This window comes from Podarcis melisellensis (assembly GCF_964234715.1).
Source record: "Podarcis melisellensis genome assembly, chromosome: 16".
In the NCBI taxonomy this organism is placed as follows: domain Eukaryota; kingdom Metazoa; phylum Chordata; class Lepidosauria; order Squamata; family Lacertidae; genus Podarcis; species Podarcis melisellensis.
This window is the reverse complement of record NC_138533.1, coordinates 19,070,598-19,088,153: the sequence shown is the minus strand read 5'-3', so window position 1 is coordinate 19,088,153 and position 17,556 is coordinate 19,070,598. Positions and strand designations below refer to the sequence as shown.

The 17,556-nt window shown below is 46.7% G+C and overlaps 1 protein-coding gene across 1 annotated transcript in view; it reads left to right on the top strand.

Moving 5' to 3' along the window:
• SPTBN2 (spectrin beta, non-erythrocytic 2) overlaps positions 1–17,556 on the top strand; it is a 98,580-nt gene that overhangs the window by 33,115 nt on the left and 47,909 nt on the right. The window contains exon 3 of the mRNA XM_081892185.1: positions 9,764–9,950. Within this exon, the coding sequence (XP_081748311.1) occupies positions 9,794–9,950 (157 nt within the window). The 5' untranslated portion in view covers positions 9,764–9,793. The remainder of the gene's footprint in view (positions 1–9,763; positions 9,951–17,556) is intronic.

Genomic DNA, 17,556 nt, shown 5'->3' with positions numbered 1-17,556 from the left:
TACAGTGGTACCTCAGGTTACGAACTAAATTCGCTCCAGAGATCCGTTCTTAACCCGGAACCGTTCTTATCCTGAGGCGCGCCTTCACTAATGGAGCCTCCCGCCACCACTGCTCAATTTCCGTTCTCATCCTGGGGCAAAGTTCGCAACCCGGAGCAACTACTTCTGGGTTAGCAGAGTTTGTAACCTGAAGTGTTTGTAACCCGAGGTACCACTGTACATGTTATGCATGGATTTGTCCGGTTAGTTCAAGATTTCCACCCTTCCATCCTGAAACTCATGGGAGGAGCTGCTTTGCTTTCAGAGGGGTTCAATCCTTACCAGTCAGTGTAGAGTCAAATGAACAGTGCTGGCTCCAGGTGGGGGTTTCCTGTTGGCGGGGCAGAGGGTTTTTGCAAGAAGTGGAAGGGCCATAGCATGGTGATAGACGCCTTGCTTGGCATACAGAAGTTCCCTGGTTCAATTCCTGCCAACTCTTGGCAGGAGTAGGAAGTAGTCTATTCGAAATCTGCATTGCCAGGCAGTGTAGACTACATTCCCTTCTGGACAACTTTCTGGGGCTCACATGCCGGTGGTGGGAGGGGATAGAGGCAGTGTTATTTTTTCCTTGGTTCCATTGGCTAGTTTCTACACACTATTATTATTATTATTATTTGAATTTATATACCGCCCTATAAATCAAGATATAAAACCACAAAATCAAGATATAAAACCACAAAATCAAGATATAAAACCACAAAATACATAATAAAAATAAAAACAACAACCCAATAGCTCCTGCCCCCCCAAAAAAACACATTTTAAAAGGGCATAGGAGGTAATTCAACCAAAGGCCTGATGACAAAGGAACTTTTTGCCTTGCACCTAAAGGTGTATAATGGAGGCACCAGGTGAACTTCCCTGGGGAGGAGCCACTGCAGAGAAGGCCCGTTCTCGTGTTGACACCCTCTGAACCTCTCAAGGAGGGGGCACATGAAGGAGGGCCTCAGAAGATGATCCCAGGGTCCGGGTAGGTTCATATGGAAAGTGGCGGTCCTTGAGGTATTGCGGTCCTGAGCCGTTTAAGGCTTTATAGGTCAAACCCAGCACTTTGAATTGTACGCCCCTCAGTCCTCCATTCAGACAAGCAAGAAGCCTTATCAGAGTCCAAGGGCGGATCCCAGCCAGGTCAAAACACTCAAGGAAGGTGCAAAACAGGACCACTTGAGAGTTTAACCTGTAGAGCCTTGGAATGCTTATAGATATTCTGTGAGTGAAAGATATATGGCTGAGGAGGGAGCATGTTTGATGTATTACAGTATTTTTTTTGGAAGCTGCCCAGAGTGGCTGGGGAAGCCCAGCCAGATGGGTGGGGTATAAATAATAAATAATAAATAATAAATAAAGTATTATTATTATTATTATTATTATTATTATTATTATTATTATTATTATCCTGAGGGCCAGATAGAAAGGCCTTGAGGTCCGCATTTGCCTCCCAGCCCCAAGGTTTCCCTCCCTCCCCATGGTGTAGACAGTGCTGAGCTTGGTGGACCAGTCATCTGGCTCTGGGCAAGGCAGCTTCTCTTATTCCTAAGGTGTCGGAAAATGTGGTGTAGTGGTTAGAGTATCTAACCACCACAGTGTTCTGCAGCAGCTTTCAAAATTCGCCAGGCGCATTTTGCACCTGGCTATCAGCCACCTGCGACCAAGTGAAGATGCCCAGGCATCAGGATGGCGTTTAACATCACCATCTGGAGGTGCATGCCTGGGGTCTTTGGGTCTTGCCTATTTTCACACACTAACAACACACCCTTTGGAGTTCTATCCGTGATCTGCACAATCGGAATGAATTTCAGGAACTAAAAGGTTGTACTGTACTTGAAAACTTGGTCCTTTGCTTGCAAATATAACTGCAAGATTGTGGCCACACCTTGGATTAAAAAATACAGTAGTCCCTTTAATATCTGCTTTGTGGAGGGGGGGACTGGTTGCCTGTCTCTGAGCTGGAGAGCAAGTGCCACAGATTCAGAGGTGCTGTTAAAGAAAACAAAACTTCAGTTGTTTGGTTCATTCTTTTTTGGGAGGTAAGGAATGAAGTCCGCATAAACTTGTGCGATGCTTTCTTATTGGTCCTTTGGGAAACTGATGGGCTGCTTTTAGATTTTTCTCTCCTTGGAAAACCACTTAGCACAGAGAAGAGAAGTAATTTTCTCCCAGGGTGAGCGGCGTTCGGTGCTGAAGGCCACCTGCCAACTCACACACCACAACCTGAGATCCGCTCACTTGCTCCTGGTGCCAGCCTTAATGGGTTCTACCTGTCCTAGGGGAAACAGCTGCCGTTGATGGATACATCTCCTTAGTGCAGGGCTGCAGATTTGTGGGCACCATCCCACGGCTGCATCTTGGCAAGCAGAACAGCCCAAAGACTTGATGCCGGGTATATTTTGTTAAATTCACACCTTGTATTCCATAAATGAAAAAACAAATAAGGCAGGAGTGGGGAATTTGAAGCCCAGGTGGCCTAATGCTACCCTACAGGTCTCTCAATACTCTCCCAGGCCACATCTTCCACTAGTGCTTTTGTGACAATGTCACTTGCTTCTTTGGAAGAAAGATGGTTTGTGTTTGTCTAATTGTGTATGGATACCTCTGACTTTTCATGGTTGGAATGTAGCCTACTACAGTGGTACCTCGCAAGACGAAATTAATTCATTCTGCGAGTTTTTTCGTCTTGCGAAGCACGGATTCCCATTGGAATGCATTGAAAATCAAACTTGCAAGACGTTTTTGTCTTGCGAAGCAAGCCCATAGGGAAATTCGTCTTGCGAAGCAACTCAAAAAATGAAAAAACTCTTTCGTCTTGCGAGTTTTTCGTCTTACGAGGCATTCGTCTTGCGAGGTACCACTGTATTCAAAGGTAAGAGTTCCACCTGTGGCTCCACCCACTTTGGAATCTGGCCACACCCTCTGCTGGTATGCACTCCCCCCCCCAAGTTTGTGCAGAAGGGAATGCAACCCCCAGTAAATAAAAGGTTTCCCAACCCTGATTTAGTGGGAACGGTCCCTGGGAACAAATGATGTCAGCTGCCCAGGTACATAAGTGGCTCCTGACCATTTTACCTTAAGAGTGGGGCACATTTGACTCTCCAGACATTGCCAAATTACAGTTCCCAACAGCCCCAGCAAGCATCCCCAATGGCCAGGGATCATGGGAGTTGTAGTTCAGCCACATCAGGAAGACCAAAGGCTCCCCCGTCTGCTGTGCAGATGGTGCTGGCCTCTGCCGTTGCTGTTCCTCCACTTTGCTTGAGTTACTATGACAGAGGCTCGTAGAAGGGACCACAAGGGTCATCTAGTCCAACCCCCTGCAATGCAGGGATCTTTTGCCCAATGTGGGGCTCGAACCCACAACCCCGAGATTACAAGTCTAATGCTGTACTGACTGAGCTATTCAGAGAATTTATAAGAGTTGCAATGCAGAGAAATTTGGCTGTTGAAGTTTCTCTTCCCCACCCTCCCCGCAGCCACTACACCTCCATAGAAGGGCCATCTATCTGTAAAAAACATGGCAGAAGAATTCTACGAGTTGAAAGGGACCTGGGAGGTCACCAAGCCCAATACCCTGCTCAGTGCAGGATTCAACTGCAGCCAGGGCCAGTGCTATCCTTAGGCCAGCTAGGCAACCACCAAGGGTGCAGACCTCAGGGGGGAACAGTTTTATACAGATTGGTATAAAATTATTCTGCACTGATAGCAATATTGAACAAATGACTTTGATTGTACGTTAGGTTGATGTAATCAAACCATCAGATACTGAGATATCCGAGCCAGAGGTTATCATAAGAGAACCTTTCTTGGGATTTGTTCCGCTAAAGGGAAAGGCGTATATTGGAAACACCCTTGGAAGAGCTTTGCAAACAGTCTGTTCTGCCCCCTACCCCACCCCCTTCCACTCCTTTTTGTGACATTTTTGGGTCACTTCCTGGTTCGGCGCAATGCGTGTGTTCACAATTGCACACATATTGAACATGCGTAAACCAGTGTGCGGTGGGGGTTGCCTGTACAAGATTTGTAATGAAGCCCTTCCATTTCATGGTAACAATTTGCAAGACAAGAGTGACCGAATTTAACTTCTGTGAACTGATAATACTCATTTAACAAAGAGTGCTGAAATGCCCCCCCCCCCCCCGGATAAATCTTAAATTCCCTGCCAACATCTGAGCAGGTTAGTGAGCTTGAATAGAAGCAAAGCAAAAGTCATTCTGCTGGAGAATTCCTGGGTGGACTTGGGATGCAGCGTCACAATCCATCATTTTGAAGAAGACCAGACAGACAGGAGGCCAGATGGCCACGGTGTCCTGTCCCCCCACCCCCCGCCACCCTGTGAAAGTGTAAATAGAAAAGCTGTCTGTTTCAGCAGAGGAGCCGTGACAAACGAGGCCTGTCTGAAGGGAGCGGATGAGAGCCACAGATGCAAAGCAGAGCTGGGGAAGGTGGTGAGGTTTAGGAGAGGTTCCTCCAAGGCAGGATTGAGGAGCCATTTTCAGCCTGAGCTCTGCATTCCCTTAAGGCTGGGCAACCTTCCGGAGTTCGTGAGCCCATGGTGAGTGGCGGCAGAGTGACAAATGTAGATTTTTACATCTGTACAGCAGGCTAGCTCCAAACGAGCAAGGGGTGTTAATAGAGTTCAAGGGCAGGGTTGGGCAATACCTGCTTTTCAGCATTGTAATGCATTGCCAGCAAAACTTCATGATATGGTGGTATATTACGATGTCGGGAAGGAAGAAGGCCGTTGCTGGCCATGGAGACAATTAGCCTCACCGTGTGCAGCTTCTGCCTCTTCCTGTTGAGACTGGGCGGGTTGCGCTGCCCCAGGCAGAGCACATCAGTCGATGTGCCACATGGCACAACACCGCAGAGCTGCCATCCTCCCCAGACCCACCAGCCGCAGCTTGCCCCAATGATCTGTGGCTGCGCAAGCGGCTGCTACCAGGAGCCATTGTTCTGCTCGGTGTGAGGAGGAATGGAGGAAGGAAGCAGCCTGTTAATGCTTGTGTGGCCAGAGAAGGAAACTAAGGCTCTGGCTGGCAGGCAGGCAGGCAGGTCATCCCCACTCCTGAGGCCAGCAGCTTGGCCACAGAGGAAGTGGACGAGCATTGGGTGGCCTTATTGAACTGTGTGATGCTGGCAGCAAGCAGGGCCAGGGATTTGCAATACAGTGGTACCTCGGGTTAAGTACTTAATTCGTTCCGGAGGTCCGTTCTTAACCTGAAGCACCACTTTAGCTGATGGGACCTCCTGCTGCTGCCGCACCACCAGAGCATGATTTCTGTTCTCATCCTGAAGCAAAGTTCTTAACCTGAGGTATTATTTCTGGGTTAGCGGACTCTGTAACCTGAAGCGTCTGTAACCCAAGGTACTACTTACATTGCCTGATGGGAAATTTCTGAAATTAGTCCCATGATTTTATCTCTAATCTGGTTTCAGGCAATGTATTGATACATTGCCAGTGGCTATTGAGGGACATATTCCAGCCAGGCAAAAACACTTGAAGATGGTGCAGAGGAAGACTGGTTGGGTGTGTGGCCTGGAGACAGACACACAGGACTGCACAGTAGGACTCGCTCCAGCCACATGGAGTCCAGGATGCTGCTTGGTTTTCTGAGGAACTCCAGGCAATAAATTGGACTGGGCGTTGGCTAGAGTGCAGTCAGTCTGACCGAACAGGTATGAACACACAGCCGGTCCTGCTACATGGTGTCAACTGCATTCTTGGGGAATTGCCCAGCAGAGCTGTTTAGAGTAGTCAACTAGCTGGTTCGGACAAGGAAAGCAGTCTTGTGTGTGAGATTTGCTTGCCATTTTGAAGGCGAGATCACTTTTATTCATTCTGAATTGGATGCCACAATTGGCCCTGGTCCATTGGAGGTCGCTGGTGTACCATCAAATAATTTATTATGGGATCAGTTTCAGTTGCTGCAGCTGGAGGATGTGAGCAGAATGTTTTTGGCAGTGAGGCTGACATCATGCCCTCTTGATTCCTGCACATCATGGCTGATGAAATTAGTAGGAGCAGACCAGTTGGATTGGTCCAGGGGGTGGTTAATAGCTGATTAAGGGAGCAGCCTGGAGACAGAGGGATGTGGCTGAGGAGGGGATGTGGCCCAGTGGGCTAAGTAGAGTGGTCTGGAGGGATACATTTGGCCCCCGGACCAGAGATTCTCCACCCTGGCTTAAAGAATTACTGGCAATGCACTGAGGCCTATGGAAAGCATTTTGTAAAGTAATAAGTGCAGATAGAATTGAAGCACGTTTGGATTTGTGAATGCACACACAGAGGTTATGTTGCATTTTGAGAATTTTCCTTTAAAAGTTTCACTGAGTATTCTGTGTTTGTGTGTGTCCGTCTGATAATATTCTAACTTTGCGGGCTTGTGGCAGCGCCACAAAAATCCCTTTGCATGCTGGCTGTGGCTGCTGTGAGCAGGATTTAAACATTTTCCGCATCACTGCAAGCTCTATTTTCTCTTTCTCACTCACTCACTCTCTTCGCCAAAAGCTGATTTTACAACTTTTTTTTAAAAAAAACTGTGCACATTCTAAAAGGCTTCCAGAAGACTAGCTGTGTTTCTCTGCTGCAGCAAAAGCAACTGAGAATCCCTTAGTACCTTGAAGACGAGCAAACATTTTATATGGCACAATAAGCTTTTGTGCTATAGAGTTCATTTCATCTGATGCTTCTGATAAATGGCGGTGCATGACGTGATGAATCTGTTCATCTGGAAGGTGTTTCAGGAAACCTTAGTCATTTTTCCTAACTGCGGGGCGGGGGGCAGAGAGAGAGAGAGAGAGAGATTGGAAAGAGTAAGATCCACCTGGCACCTTCACTGACGCTATCCCAAGTAGAACCACCGAACATATTTATGCTTATGTTTTCAAATGTAAGTTGCTTGGAGACCTTTGAGCAACAAGCAATTAACAAATCCAATTACTATTAATAATAAAACTGCACAAAGGGCCTTTGGAGAGAGCAACTGCAGCTCATTAGCAGAGCACCTGTTTTGCATGTTGAAGGTTCTCCGTTCCATTAGTGAATCTGGTGGTGGGAAGGATCTCTGCTGGGACCCTGGAGAGCTGATGCCAGAATTGAGCAAGGCAGACAAATAGTCTTGACGTGGTGTAAGGCAGGCTTCCTCTGCCCTTTTTCTCCCTACTGTTGGTCACAGATAAGATTCCTATGGATCTTAACACCTATGTGATGTGATGCCTATAGGGACCCTTTCAAGGATCTGGCCCATAGAAGTAAGGCCCCCCTCCACCAATAATGGGCATTGCCATTCAAATGGTGTGTGTGCACCACATCATGTAACTGAGTATGTGGAGCGGGGCTTACTGGACCCCACCCAATATTTTATTCAAGTTCGCACCCTGGACTCTAGGAATTCTAGTTCTGTGGGTGGAATGGGGGTCTCCTAACAATTCTCAGCACCCTTAATGAACTACACTTCCCAGGATTCTTTGGGTGAGGCTATGACTGTTACTCTCCTGCCCCTTACCCCCCAAAATCTTAGCAGGCAGCTTTTCAGGCTCCCTTTCCTTTTTCTCTCCTGAAGAATCATGGGATTGTAGAGTTGGAAGGGACCTTGGGGGCCATCTAGTCCAACCCCACACAGTGCAGGAATTCTTTGCCCAATGTGGGGCTCAAACCCATGACCCTGAGATTTGACAGTCTCTACCAACTGAGCTGTCCTCAGGATAGAGTCGGTGTAGAAAATACTACGCCAGGGGAAGAAGGGCTGTGGCTTGGTGGTAGAGCATCTGTGTTGCAGTCAGAAGCCGCCCCCCCCCCCCGAGAGCTGCTGCTGCTGCTGCTATTAGTGTGGGTGTAATTGCGCTACAGGAACCAGGTATAAGGTGACTCCCTATAAGGCTGCGTACACTCTACACTTTTATTTTTTTAAAAAGATATTTATTAAAGTTTCAAAGGTTATACAAAAAAAACCAATAACAAAAACAAAACACTAACACAAAAAATAGAAAAATACAAAACTAAAAACAGTTTAAAAACAAGTAAAATTTCATTCCTTCGTTTTCTTATAACTTACTTCCCAGACCTCCTCATACCTCCCCTTTTTGTATTCCAGTTCTAATTATTGATTCAGCAAATCCTTACCCTTAGTTTTCAATTAATTTTCAACCTTTCTTTTCTTTTTACTTAATCATTACAGCTGAAACTTAATTTCTAATCCAGCATCATTCTAACATTCAATAATTTTGCAATATTTCCCAAGATAGTCCTTAAATTTCTTCCAATCTTCTTCCGCTGTCTCTCTTCCCTGGTCTCGGATTCTGCCAGTCATTTCTGCCAGTCCCATATAGTCTATCACCTTCATCTGCCATTCTTCCAAAGTGGGTAAATCTTGTGTCTTCCAATACTTTGCGATGAGTATTCTTGCTGCTGTTGTAGCATACATAAAGAATGTTCTGTCCTTCTTTGGCACCAATTGGCCGACTATGCCCAGGAGAAAGGCCTCTGGTTTCTTCAGGAAGGTACATTTAAATACCTTTTTCATTTCATTATATATCATTTCCCAGAAAGCCTTAATCCTTGGGCACGTCCACCAGAGGTGAAAGAATGTGCCTTCATTTTCTTTACATTTCCAACATTTATTATCGGGCAAATGATAGATTTTTGCAAGCTTAACTGGGGTCATGTACCACCTGCGTACACTCTACACTTTTAAAGCACATTCAAAGTACTCCTCACTCCCACTCACTCTGAGCTTTGTGATTTAGTATATTTTATTTTTCATGAGTAACCAAAGTACATTCAGTGTCTCTGTTTTCAAATCGCAGAGTCCTCCTTACAGGTCAGTGGCATTCAGTTTGTTGAGGGGGGAAGAGAAGTGGGGAGAAAGAGGGGAGGAAATGGAAAGAAGGGAGGGGAACAGTGAACTTTCATTCTTTTACATAGTATGTGAGCAGAGCTTTTGCGTCAGTGACCTGTGGATAGGTATCTTATTGGGCACTTAGTTTGTTCAGGGTTGCTGGGAATTTTAAGTATGTGAGGGGTAAACTAAAATGCCCAGAATTCTTTTAGAGAAAAGGAACGTGGTTTGAATGTACTTTAACGGGATAGCGTGTACGTCACCTAAGAAAGCTGAGGATCTGTGGCTCCTAAACGGTTAGAGAAAAACGTGCAGTGGTACCTTGGTTTCCAAACGCCTCCTTGTTGAACGTTTCAGTTCTCGAACAGTGAAAACCCAGAAGTAAATGCTTCCGTTTTCAAACGTTCCTCAGAACTTGAACATCTGACATGGCTTCCTCTGAGTGCAAAAAGCTCTTGCAACCAATTGGAAGCTGCGCCTCGGTTGTTGAACGTTTTGGAAGCTGAATGGTTTTCCAAGAACGGATTACTTTCAACAACCGAGGTACCATTGTACAGTGGTACCTCGGGTTAAGTACTTAATTCGTTCTGGAGATCCGTTCTTAACCTGAAACTGTTCTTAACCTGAAGCACCACTTTAGCTAATGGGGCCTCCTGCTGCCGCCACGCCGCTGGATCACGATTTCTGTTCTCATCCTGAAGCAAAGTTATTAACCTGAAGCACTATTTCTGGGTTAGCGGAGTCTGTAACCTGAAGCGTGTGTAACCTGAAGCGTATGTAACCTGAGGTACCACTGTATATACATTTTTTAGAATGGACGTAAAAGAATACTTGGTTAGGTATGAGTTGGCCTTGTGCCTGAAGGCTCTCACTGTTCCCTCTTTCACCTCAAGGCGGACGTTGGCCCTGTTGCCGAAATCGCCATGAGCAGCACCCTCTCCCCTACCGACTATGACAGCCTGGAGATCCAGCAGCAGTACAACGACATCAACAACCGCTGGGAAGTGGCCGACGAAGACTGGGACAATGAGAACAGCTCGGCCCGGCTTTTCGAGCGCTCTCGCATCAAGGCGCTGGCAGGTAAAGGGGTGCCAGGGAGCTTGTCGTTTTGCCAAGGCTGAGCTTCCCTGGCATTGTTTGCATTGCGACAGTTTGGCCTTGTGACAAAGGAAGTAATGAGCATGTGCAGAACGTAACTTTTACTTGCCAAATCTACATCACAGGGTGGCTGTGAAGATAAAATGGAGGCAAGTGGGCGGGCTGATGTACTTTTATTTTATTTATTAAATTTGTACATGGCACTTCCCCAAAATACATGGGGGACGGGGCTGTCAAAGACTACTAGTCATACTGGCTGTATGACTATATGACTTCTAGGATCGGAGGCGCCATGACTCCGAATACCAGTCATTGGAGTACCTGGTCAGGAGAGTGCTCTTGCAGCAATTAAGGGGAAATAAGGGAAATTTTTGTAAATACGTTTGAATTGGAGATGCAGTAAGAAAAAGGCATAAAATAAATAATGGCAGAAAGGAGGGGAGGGAAGTCAAGGGGAAGGTAAAGTAGATTTGTAAAGATTTGGTTTTTCTTGTCAAAATATTTGTAAAAGCTGAAAATGAAAAATAACACTATATATAAAAATGAGAGTGCTATTGCCCTTACGTTCCGCTTGCAGGCTTCCTGCAGGCACCTATTTGGCCACTGTGAGAAACAGGATGCTGGACTAGATGAAACCCCTTTGGTCTGATCCAGCTTCAGGGGTCCTCTTAGGTTCTTATGGTGGGAAAATTAAGCAAAGTTAGAAACCATTTTTAAAAGTTGCTTGAGAGTCCTCCCTCAATACTTTGCAGGTGCAAGCCAGGCTAACAACTCAACTGTGTTCACTCATTTGAAGGCTGAAGTGTAGGTTGGGGCAGGAGAAGGGTAAGAATGGATGAGGATGATTTTATTTACTGAATTGATATCCATCCTTCCTCCTCAGGTTGCCCAGGGTGGCAAACAGATACACAATATAAAATCCTGCAACTGAGTTGAGACTTCACGCTAACCAGGAAAAGTAGGGAATACTTGCAGGACAACTTTAGAAAAGTAGGTCGAAAAATCCTAGCATCTCTAATAGTCAGGGTCACTGAAAAGGGGAGAGGCGGGGGAGATATTTCTGTCCAGTTTTACTGGAAAGTATCCAAGGAGTAAAATAAATTTCGACCCATGTGCTCTTGAACTTTCATGCCATTCTGTCCTCTTCTCTCCAAAACACACAAATAAAGTTATTGAGTCATAGTGGTAGCAGCACAGGAACAGAATAGTCTTGACAGCTGCTGCAAGGGGAAGCCTTGCAACAAGCACACTGTGCCCCAAAGTATGATGAGAGTTGTTGGCAGCCTTTGGAACAGCAGAGTAACACCATTGTACAGGATGATTTGAATGTTAAGTCTGCCACGTGTTCCTGGGAAGGAACTCCTTAGACAGAGCTATGGGTATATTCTCCACCTTTGCAGGGGCTTGCAAAGTGGTGTTTAGGTAGAGAGTCTTCCTAGGCTTATACAGTGGTACTTTGGGTTATGAACTTAATTCATTCTGGAGGTCCGTTCTTAACCCAAAACTGTTCTTATCCTGAGGAGCGCTTTCGCTAATGGCGCCTCCCACTGCCGCCACGTCGCCACTGCGCGATTTCCATTCTCACCCTAGGGCAAATTTCGCAACCCAGAGCAACTACTTTTGGGTTAGCGTAGTTTGTAACCTGAAGCATTTGTAACCCGAGGTACCACTGTATTGTGGAGAGGCACTCAGCTCATGCTCCAGTGCACCATTCAATGGATCATGGCTCTCATATTTCATACAGCTTCTTTGGCACTGCTAAAATGTTTTTGATCACTTATATCAGTAGTGCTTTTCCTTCCTTTTAATTGAAAAGGTTTTCTAGCACGCTTGGCTCTGTTCTTTCACCTAGCACCAGAAAGTCAGGTTTCTCTTCCTCACATTTGTCCGATAGGGAAAGTGAGGCTGGCTTGCCAAAATTTCTGCGGCAGAGACTTTGGAGATGTGGAAGGGAGGTTCTCCAGATCCAATCCCAGAGCTCTGTCTGCAGGATTGTACTGTTCTGTCTTGGGGGAAACTGAAACACGCAGCAGTTGAATCCAGATGGTTTCTGGCTCCAAGAGCCCCAAGCTGTGTTCCTTCTCTCCCTTCTCTTGTCTGTCACTCTTGGTTGCCTGTTGCACTTTGCTCCCAGTGCAAACGGCCTTGCTTTTCTGTTTACCTGGCTGGGTGGGTGGGTGGCTGCTGTGCTTAGACCAGCTCCAAAGAATGAGGCACCTCCTACATGCATGAATCCAGTCTAAGTCTCAGCTTGGGGGTACTTTCCTCAAGGAAGACAGGGACATCGGCCCACAGGAATATCAGCAGGGCATTCCATTTATTGGTGATGTTCAGGGATGAGTGCCACTACATGGCCAAAACCACACCACCCACACTGGCAGAAATGCTAAACAGGAGCATTCCCCACTGTAGCATTTTGTTACAGCTTTCCTTTGTTAACTCCTAATTGCAGTGTGTTTACTCCAGTTCTTCACCTGCTCTTGCTATTTGGGTGTGGGTGTGTGGGTGTTCAACCACTAACTTGGGGTGGAACCATTTCATATATCATGTTTTTGCCATTATTGCATTAGCTGCTTATAATTATTTATCTGTGGTTCCCAGTTATTAATCAGTGGTTCCCAAACTCCCCCCTCCCCATGGACTACTTGCTGAGGGTCTTGGAGGACACTTAATGATTTTTCTGCCTGTTGTAGTGATTATAATGTGCTGTGCTAGGTGCTGGATGATTTTTAATTGCAGGCAGTGGAAGACAGGAGTGCTTGGCGTGCTCTGGTCCATGGGGTCACAAAGAGTCGGACATGACTAAACAACAACAACATTTATTATATCTTGGATTACAGTTTGAATTCCCTATAATGCAAATTGTAATACAATATTCAAATTGTATACACTATTCAAAAGCCATAATAATACAGTTAAAAAGCAATTTTTAATGTGATGGATGTGCCGACTCTTTAATCACAAATCCACAGACACACGATGGACCTCCTGAATGGCCTGTGGTCCAAAGTTTGGAAACCCCTGATTTAAATGATTGATTGTAATTGTTGGTAGTGGTTTTGTCTAATTAATTCTGATACTTTGCTTGCTGATCTGTGTACAGTGGTACCTCGGGATGTGAACGGGATCCGTTCCGGAGCCCCGTTCACATCCAGAAGCAAACGTAACTAGTGACAGCATGTCTGTGCACACGCACGTTGCTTTTCGCCGCTTCTGCGCATGCGTGTGACGTCATTTTGAGCATCTGCGCATGTGTGAGCAACGAAACCCAGAAGTAACGTGCTCAACATGAAGCATATTCAACCCGAGGTATGACTGTATATTGTTTTGTCCTTTCTATGAATTGGTGTACAGTACAACCTCGACTCACCACCGCCCCTACTCACGAACAATCCGACTTGTGACCGCGGCAAACCCAGAAGTAAATATTGGGTTTGCTGTGATTCGTGCAAGCACAGAAGTGGCTTCTGTTGACTAAACATGCACAGAAGCTGCTACTGCCGTCTGCACATGTGCAGAACGGTGCTTCTCCCAGCAACCTGGATCGACTCACGAACGGACCTCCGGAATGTATGCTCTACCACTGAGCTAAAGCCCTTCCCTAAGGGCAGAATGCCCCAGGGTGGTCCTCTACCTCCTTGCACAAGCCCTACTGAAGTGAACAGAAACTATGTAAGACTGGCCTGCCTGCCTTTTCATTTGTATACTACTTTTCTAGGGCACATAAACAACAACATTATACAATGGAAAATCATGTAAAATAGGGGTTACCAATGTTCTTGGGCCCACGGGGACATTTGCAAACTATAAATTGTTGCCATGCACACAGTGTATCCTGTTCTCTTGGTTGCAATGGAAAATTTGCTTCAAGCCAGGTTTTTTTTTGGGGGGGGGGGCGTTGCGCCCCGTAGGTACCAGAGAAGGCCTCTATGGGCGCAACATTTGTGACCCTGTGGTATAACAGTTGGATTTGGTGGGGAAAATTCACGATGAAAAGTACAGTTGCAAAACAGTTAAAGTCAATTACAATAAAATATAACAATGCATTTTTATCCAACAATACAAGAGAAGTTCAACTAGCAAAACATAGGAATACAATGGAACAAAACTGCTCCCAACACTTAAAATAAATTGTTTATAATCATTATGAGCACTCAAAATAATAACAGCAAAGATGCAATATGTAAAATGTTCCCTGTTTTTTTGGGGGGGGAGACTGTGGAGAGGAAACAGGGCATTTTGGGGCAGAGGTGCCCCCAAATTTCTGAATGAGAAGTAATCGAAGATTTAAAATGAATGCTCCCATCCTAAATTTATTTTCTCTGGATTAAATCTCAACCTAATTCGCTGTCAAGTAAGCATGCTTAGCATTACAGCTTGATTTTGATGAAAATCGTATTTCTGCCTTAGCTTTTAAAAGCAACCCCAAACTTTGCTGGGGTAGGGGTACTCTCCCCCCCCCTTTGGTCCTGCCCCTTTCTCAGACCCCCAACTTGTAGTGTTTTGCCCATGGTGCTGCCTTGTGTATTTGTATTTAGACGCTGGGATTCCCCCACCCCGCCTCCCTTTTTTGCGAAGGGTAGATTGGCTTTATGAGGGACTGGGATCATTATTTATCACAACCCGCAAGGGGAAAGTGCCAGCAAACACGAGATAGCCAGATGGAGGCAGAAGCCAAGGACTCAGCAGGCCGGCCTTGGGCCTGGGCTCCGATAGCGCTAGCAAGTGTGGCCTTGAGTAATCCCAAAATGAGCATCAGGGGGGAAGGGCCATAGTTCAGTAACAGAGCATCTGCAGAAGGTCCTGGGTTCAATCCCCAATGGCATGGCATCTCCAGGTGGGCCTGTCTCCCCATCTGAAACACCCCCCGCAACCCGAGAGCCTCTGCCAGCCCACATCTTGAGCTGCTGGGTGATGGACCAAGAGCCTGATTTCGTATCCAGCAGCTTCCTGCAGTTGCTAAACTCTGCCGCTACCTCAGCGTCTCCAGCCCTGTTAACGGCTGGGGGAGGATTGTGAGGGAAAGGCGGCCTGGGAGAGTCAGTAAACAGTCACTTAATGACAGTCTGGGATGATACCAAGCAGGGTGGGGCGGCCAGGCAGGCAGGAAATACTGGAAGCCAGTGGTGGCGGCGGCGGGTGGGGGGCACCCTGGGTGTGTGTTTTATGCGTGTGGGGAGTTCCAGTCATTGCTGAAGATCAAGGGCAAGGCAGTTGTTTCTCTGTCAAATTGCTTTGGGTTGCCGGAGGAGGAATTTATTGTTGTTTTTGTTCTTAATCGTTTAACAACATCCGTATCTCACTTTCCCCTCCAAAGAGCTCAAGGTGGTTTACATGGCTGCCGCCCCTCCCCCATTTTCCCTCAGAACCACCCGGTGAGGTAGGTTAGGCTGAGAGGCAGTGACCGGCTCAAGGTCACTTGGTGGCTGAGCAGAGATTGAAACCCTGGACCACATGCGCACTGTACACTTAAAGCACTATGATTCCCTTTCATAAACTGTTATGGCTTTCAGGGCCCCCGCAAAGGATTCTGGGAAATGTCGCTTGTTAAGGGTGCTGAGAGTTGTGAGGTGATCTCTATTCCCCTCACAGAGCTACAATGTTCTGAGTGGTTTCACCAACAATGGCTCTTCACAGGGGATTCTGGGAATTGTGGCTCATAGCACTTAAAATGTACAGTGTGAATGTGGCCTGCCGTTCTTTGAGTTCCACAGAGCTCTTTTGCAAGCAGAGATCTTCAAAGTAGTGGTGGGGAACTATCATGCAAGAAAACATAAAACAGATGAACCAGGGTTGTTGTGGAGAGTTTGGAGATCATAATCAAGGGTGGGGGGGACTGGCAGGCTTCAACCACTCATTGCTCTCAGTAGCCTGGCCTGGAATGTCTGTCCTACTAAGACCCTGTAAAAGCTTCCTGTGCTTGCTGGGTGTGGAGAGTAGACAGTCTGCATTTGGTCAGAGATGTTCTCTTCTTGCTGATTATGTGAAGGGCTCAAAAGCTGGGTCTTGCATTTGAAAAGCCCATTCTGGAGTGCAGGGTTGGTTCAGATGAATAAGGCCCCAACTAATGACAGGTGAAGCTCAGCGGATGGCCATGCCTTCTAACTGTCGAATTTCCACATCTGACCTGAAGAAGAGTCCTGTGTAACTCCAGAAGTTTACACAACAAAACTGTGAATCCACGTTAGACCTTTTCAGCTTGTCCCTGTTTGGATGACTGGGAGAAACAGCTTTCTGAGGGGGGAACAGGGAGGCAAGTATAGGGCCAAAGAGTCACTTTGCTGGCCCCACAAGGGTACTGGCAGGCCTGGAGGATTCACGGCCCAGCCTGACAGCCACACAAAACAGACAATGGGATGCAAATCCTGCATTGTTTGACCCTGGCGGCTGGCTGAGCTCATCTGTCCCTGTCCAGCACCCCGCCCCCTTTTTGGAATAGCTAGGAAACCAGCTGTCCTGTTCCTTCCCTACCCTGCTTGCTATCTTCCCCCGCTTGTGTGCCCACAAGATCACCTGCTTCTTGCTATGAAGGCCAGAAACCCACAGTCCCAGATCCACAAATCCTACCTCACGTCTTAGAAGAAAGTAGTTTGCACATGCTCAAAAGGTTTTGCATTATTGTTGTTTCACCTGTGGGTTCTGCAGATAAAACAGTTCTAGGGACTAAACTATGGTGGCCAGCTAACCATCCCCATTTTACAGATTGGGGAAGAGGAACAGGCAAAGAGGGAGAGAGGGGCTTCTCTAAGGCCATGGGATAGTTCTAGGCGTCTTTAAACCCAGGTCTCCCAAATACAGGAGAATACAGGAGACAAAAACAGGACTAGAGATTATTACCTGCTCTTTTACAAAGTAATGCATAAGAGCCGGTGTGATGTAGTGGTTAGAGATGTCAGACTAGGACCTGGGGGGCCCAGAGTTCAAATCCCGCCCACTCAGCCAACATACTCACAGGGTAATTTTGCGTCACTACTCCCTTTCTGTCAGCCTAACCTACCTCACAGGATTGTTGTGAGGATCAAATGTTTGGGGTAGGGTAGGGTGAGCCCCTTGGAGGAAAAGAGGGATGTAAATGTCATAGTGATATCTTAAAAATAAAAAGAAACTGCACACCTGAGGCTGGAGGCAGTAGCGTAGCGTGGGGGGTGCAGGGGGGGCCGGCCGCACCAGGCGCAACATCTGGGGGTTAGGGGGCGCAAATCCACGGGTCAGGGGGCGCAAATCTACGGGTTAGGGGGTGCAAATTACTTGCCTTGCCCCGGATGCTGACAACCCACGCTACGCCACTGGCTGGAGGTCAAGGATAAGTCAAGCAAGAGAAGAAGAGACCTCAGCCCCCCACTATGGGCTGTTTCCAATGTTATTCATACTCTTAGTAGACCCATTGACATGAACAGGCATGGCTAAATTTGGTTCGGAGTCAACTTTAGTTGGATACAACCCTGTCTTATCTTTTTTATAAACTTACCTCAGCAAGCTCCAGAATCATTAGTCCCCTCTTAGAAAGGTGAGGAGGGGGAAGAGAGAAAGGATCCAGTAGTCCTGAGCCCCAGTCCCCTTTCACCCATCCTGGTCTGGAGCTGAGGGT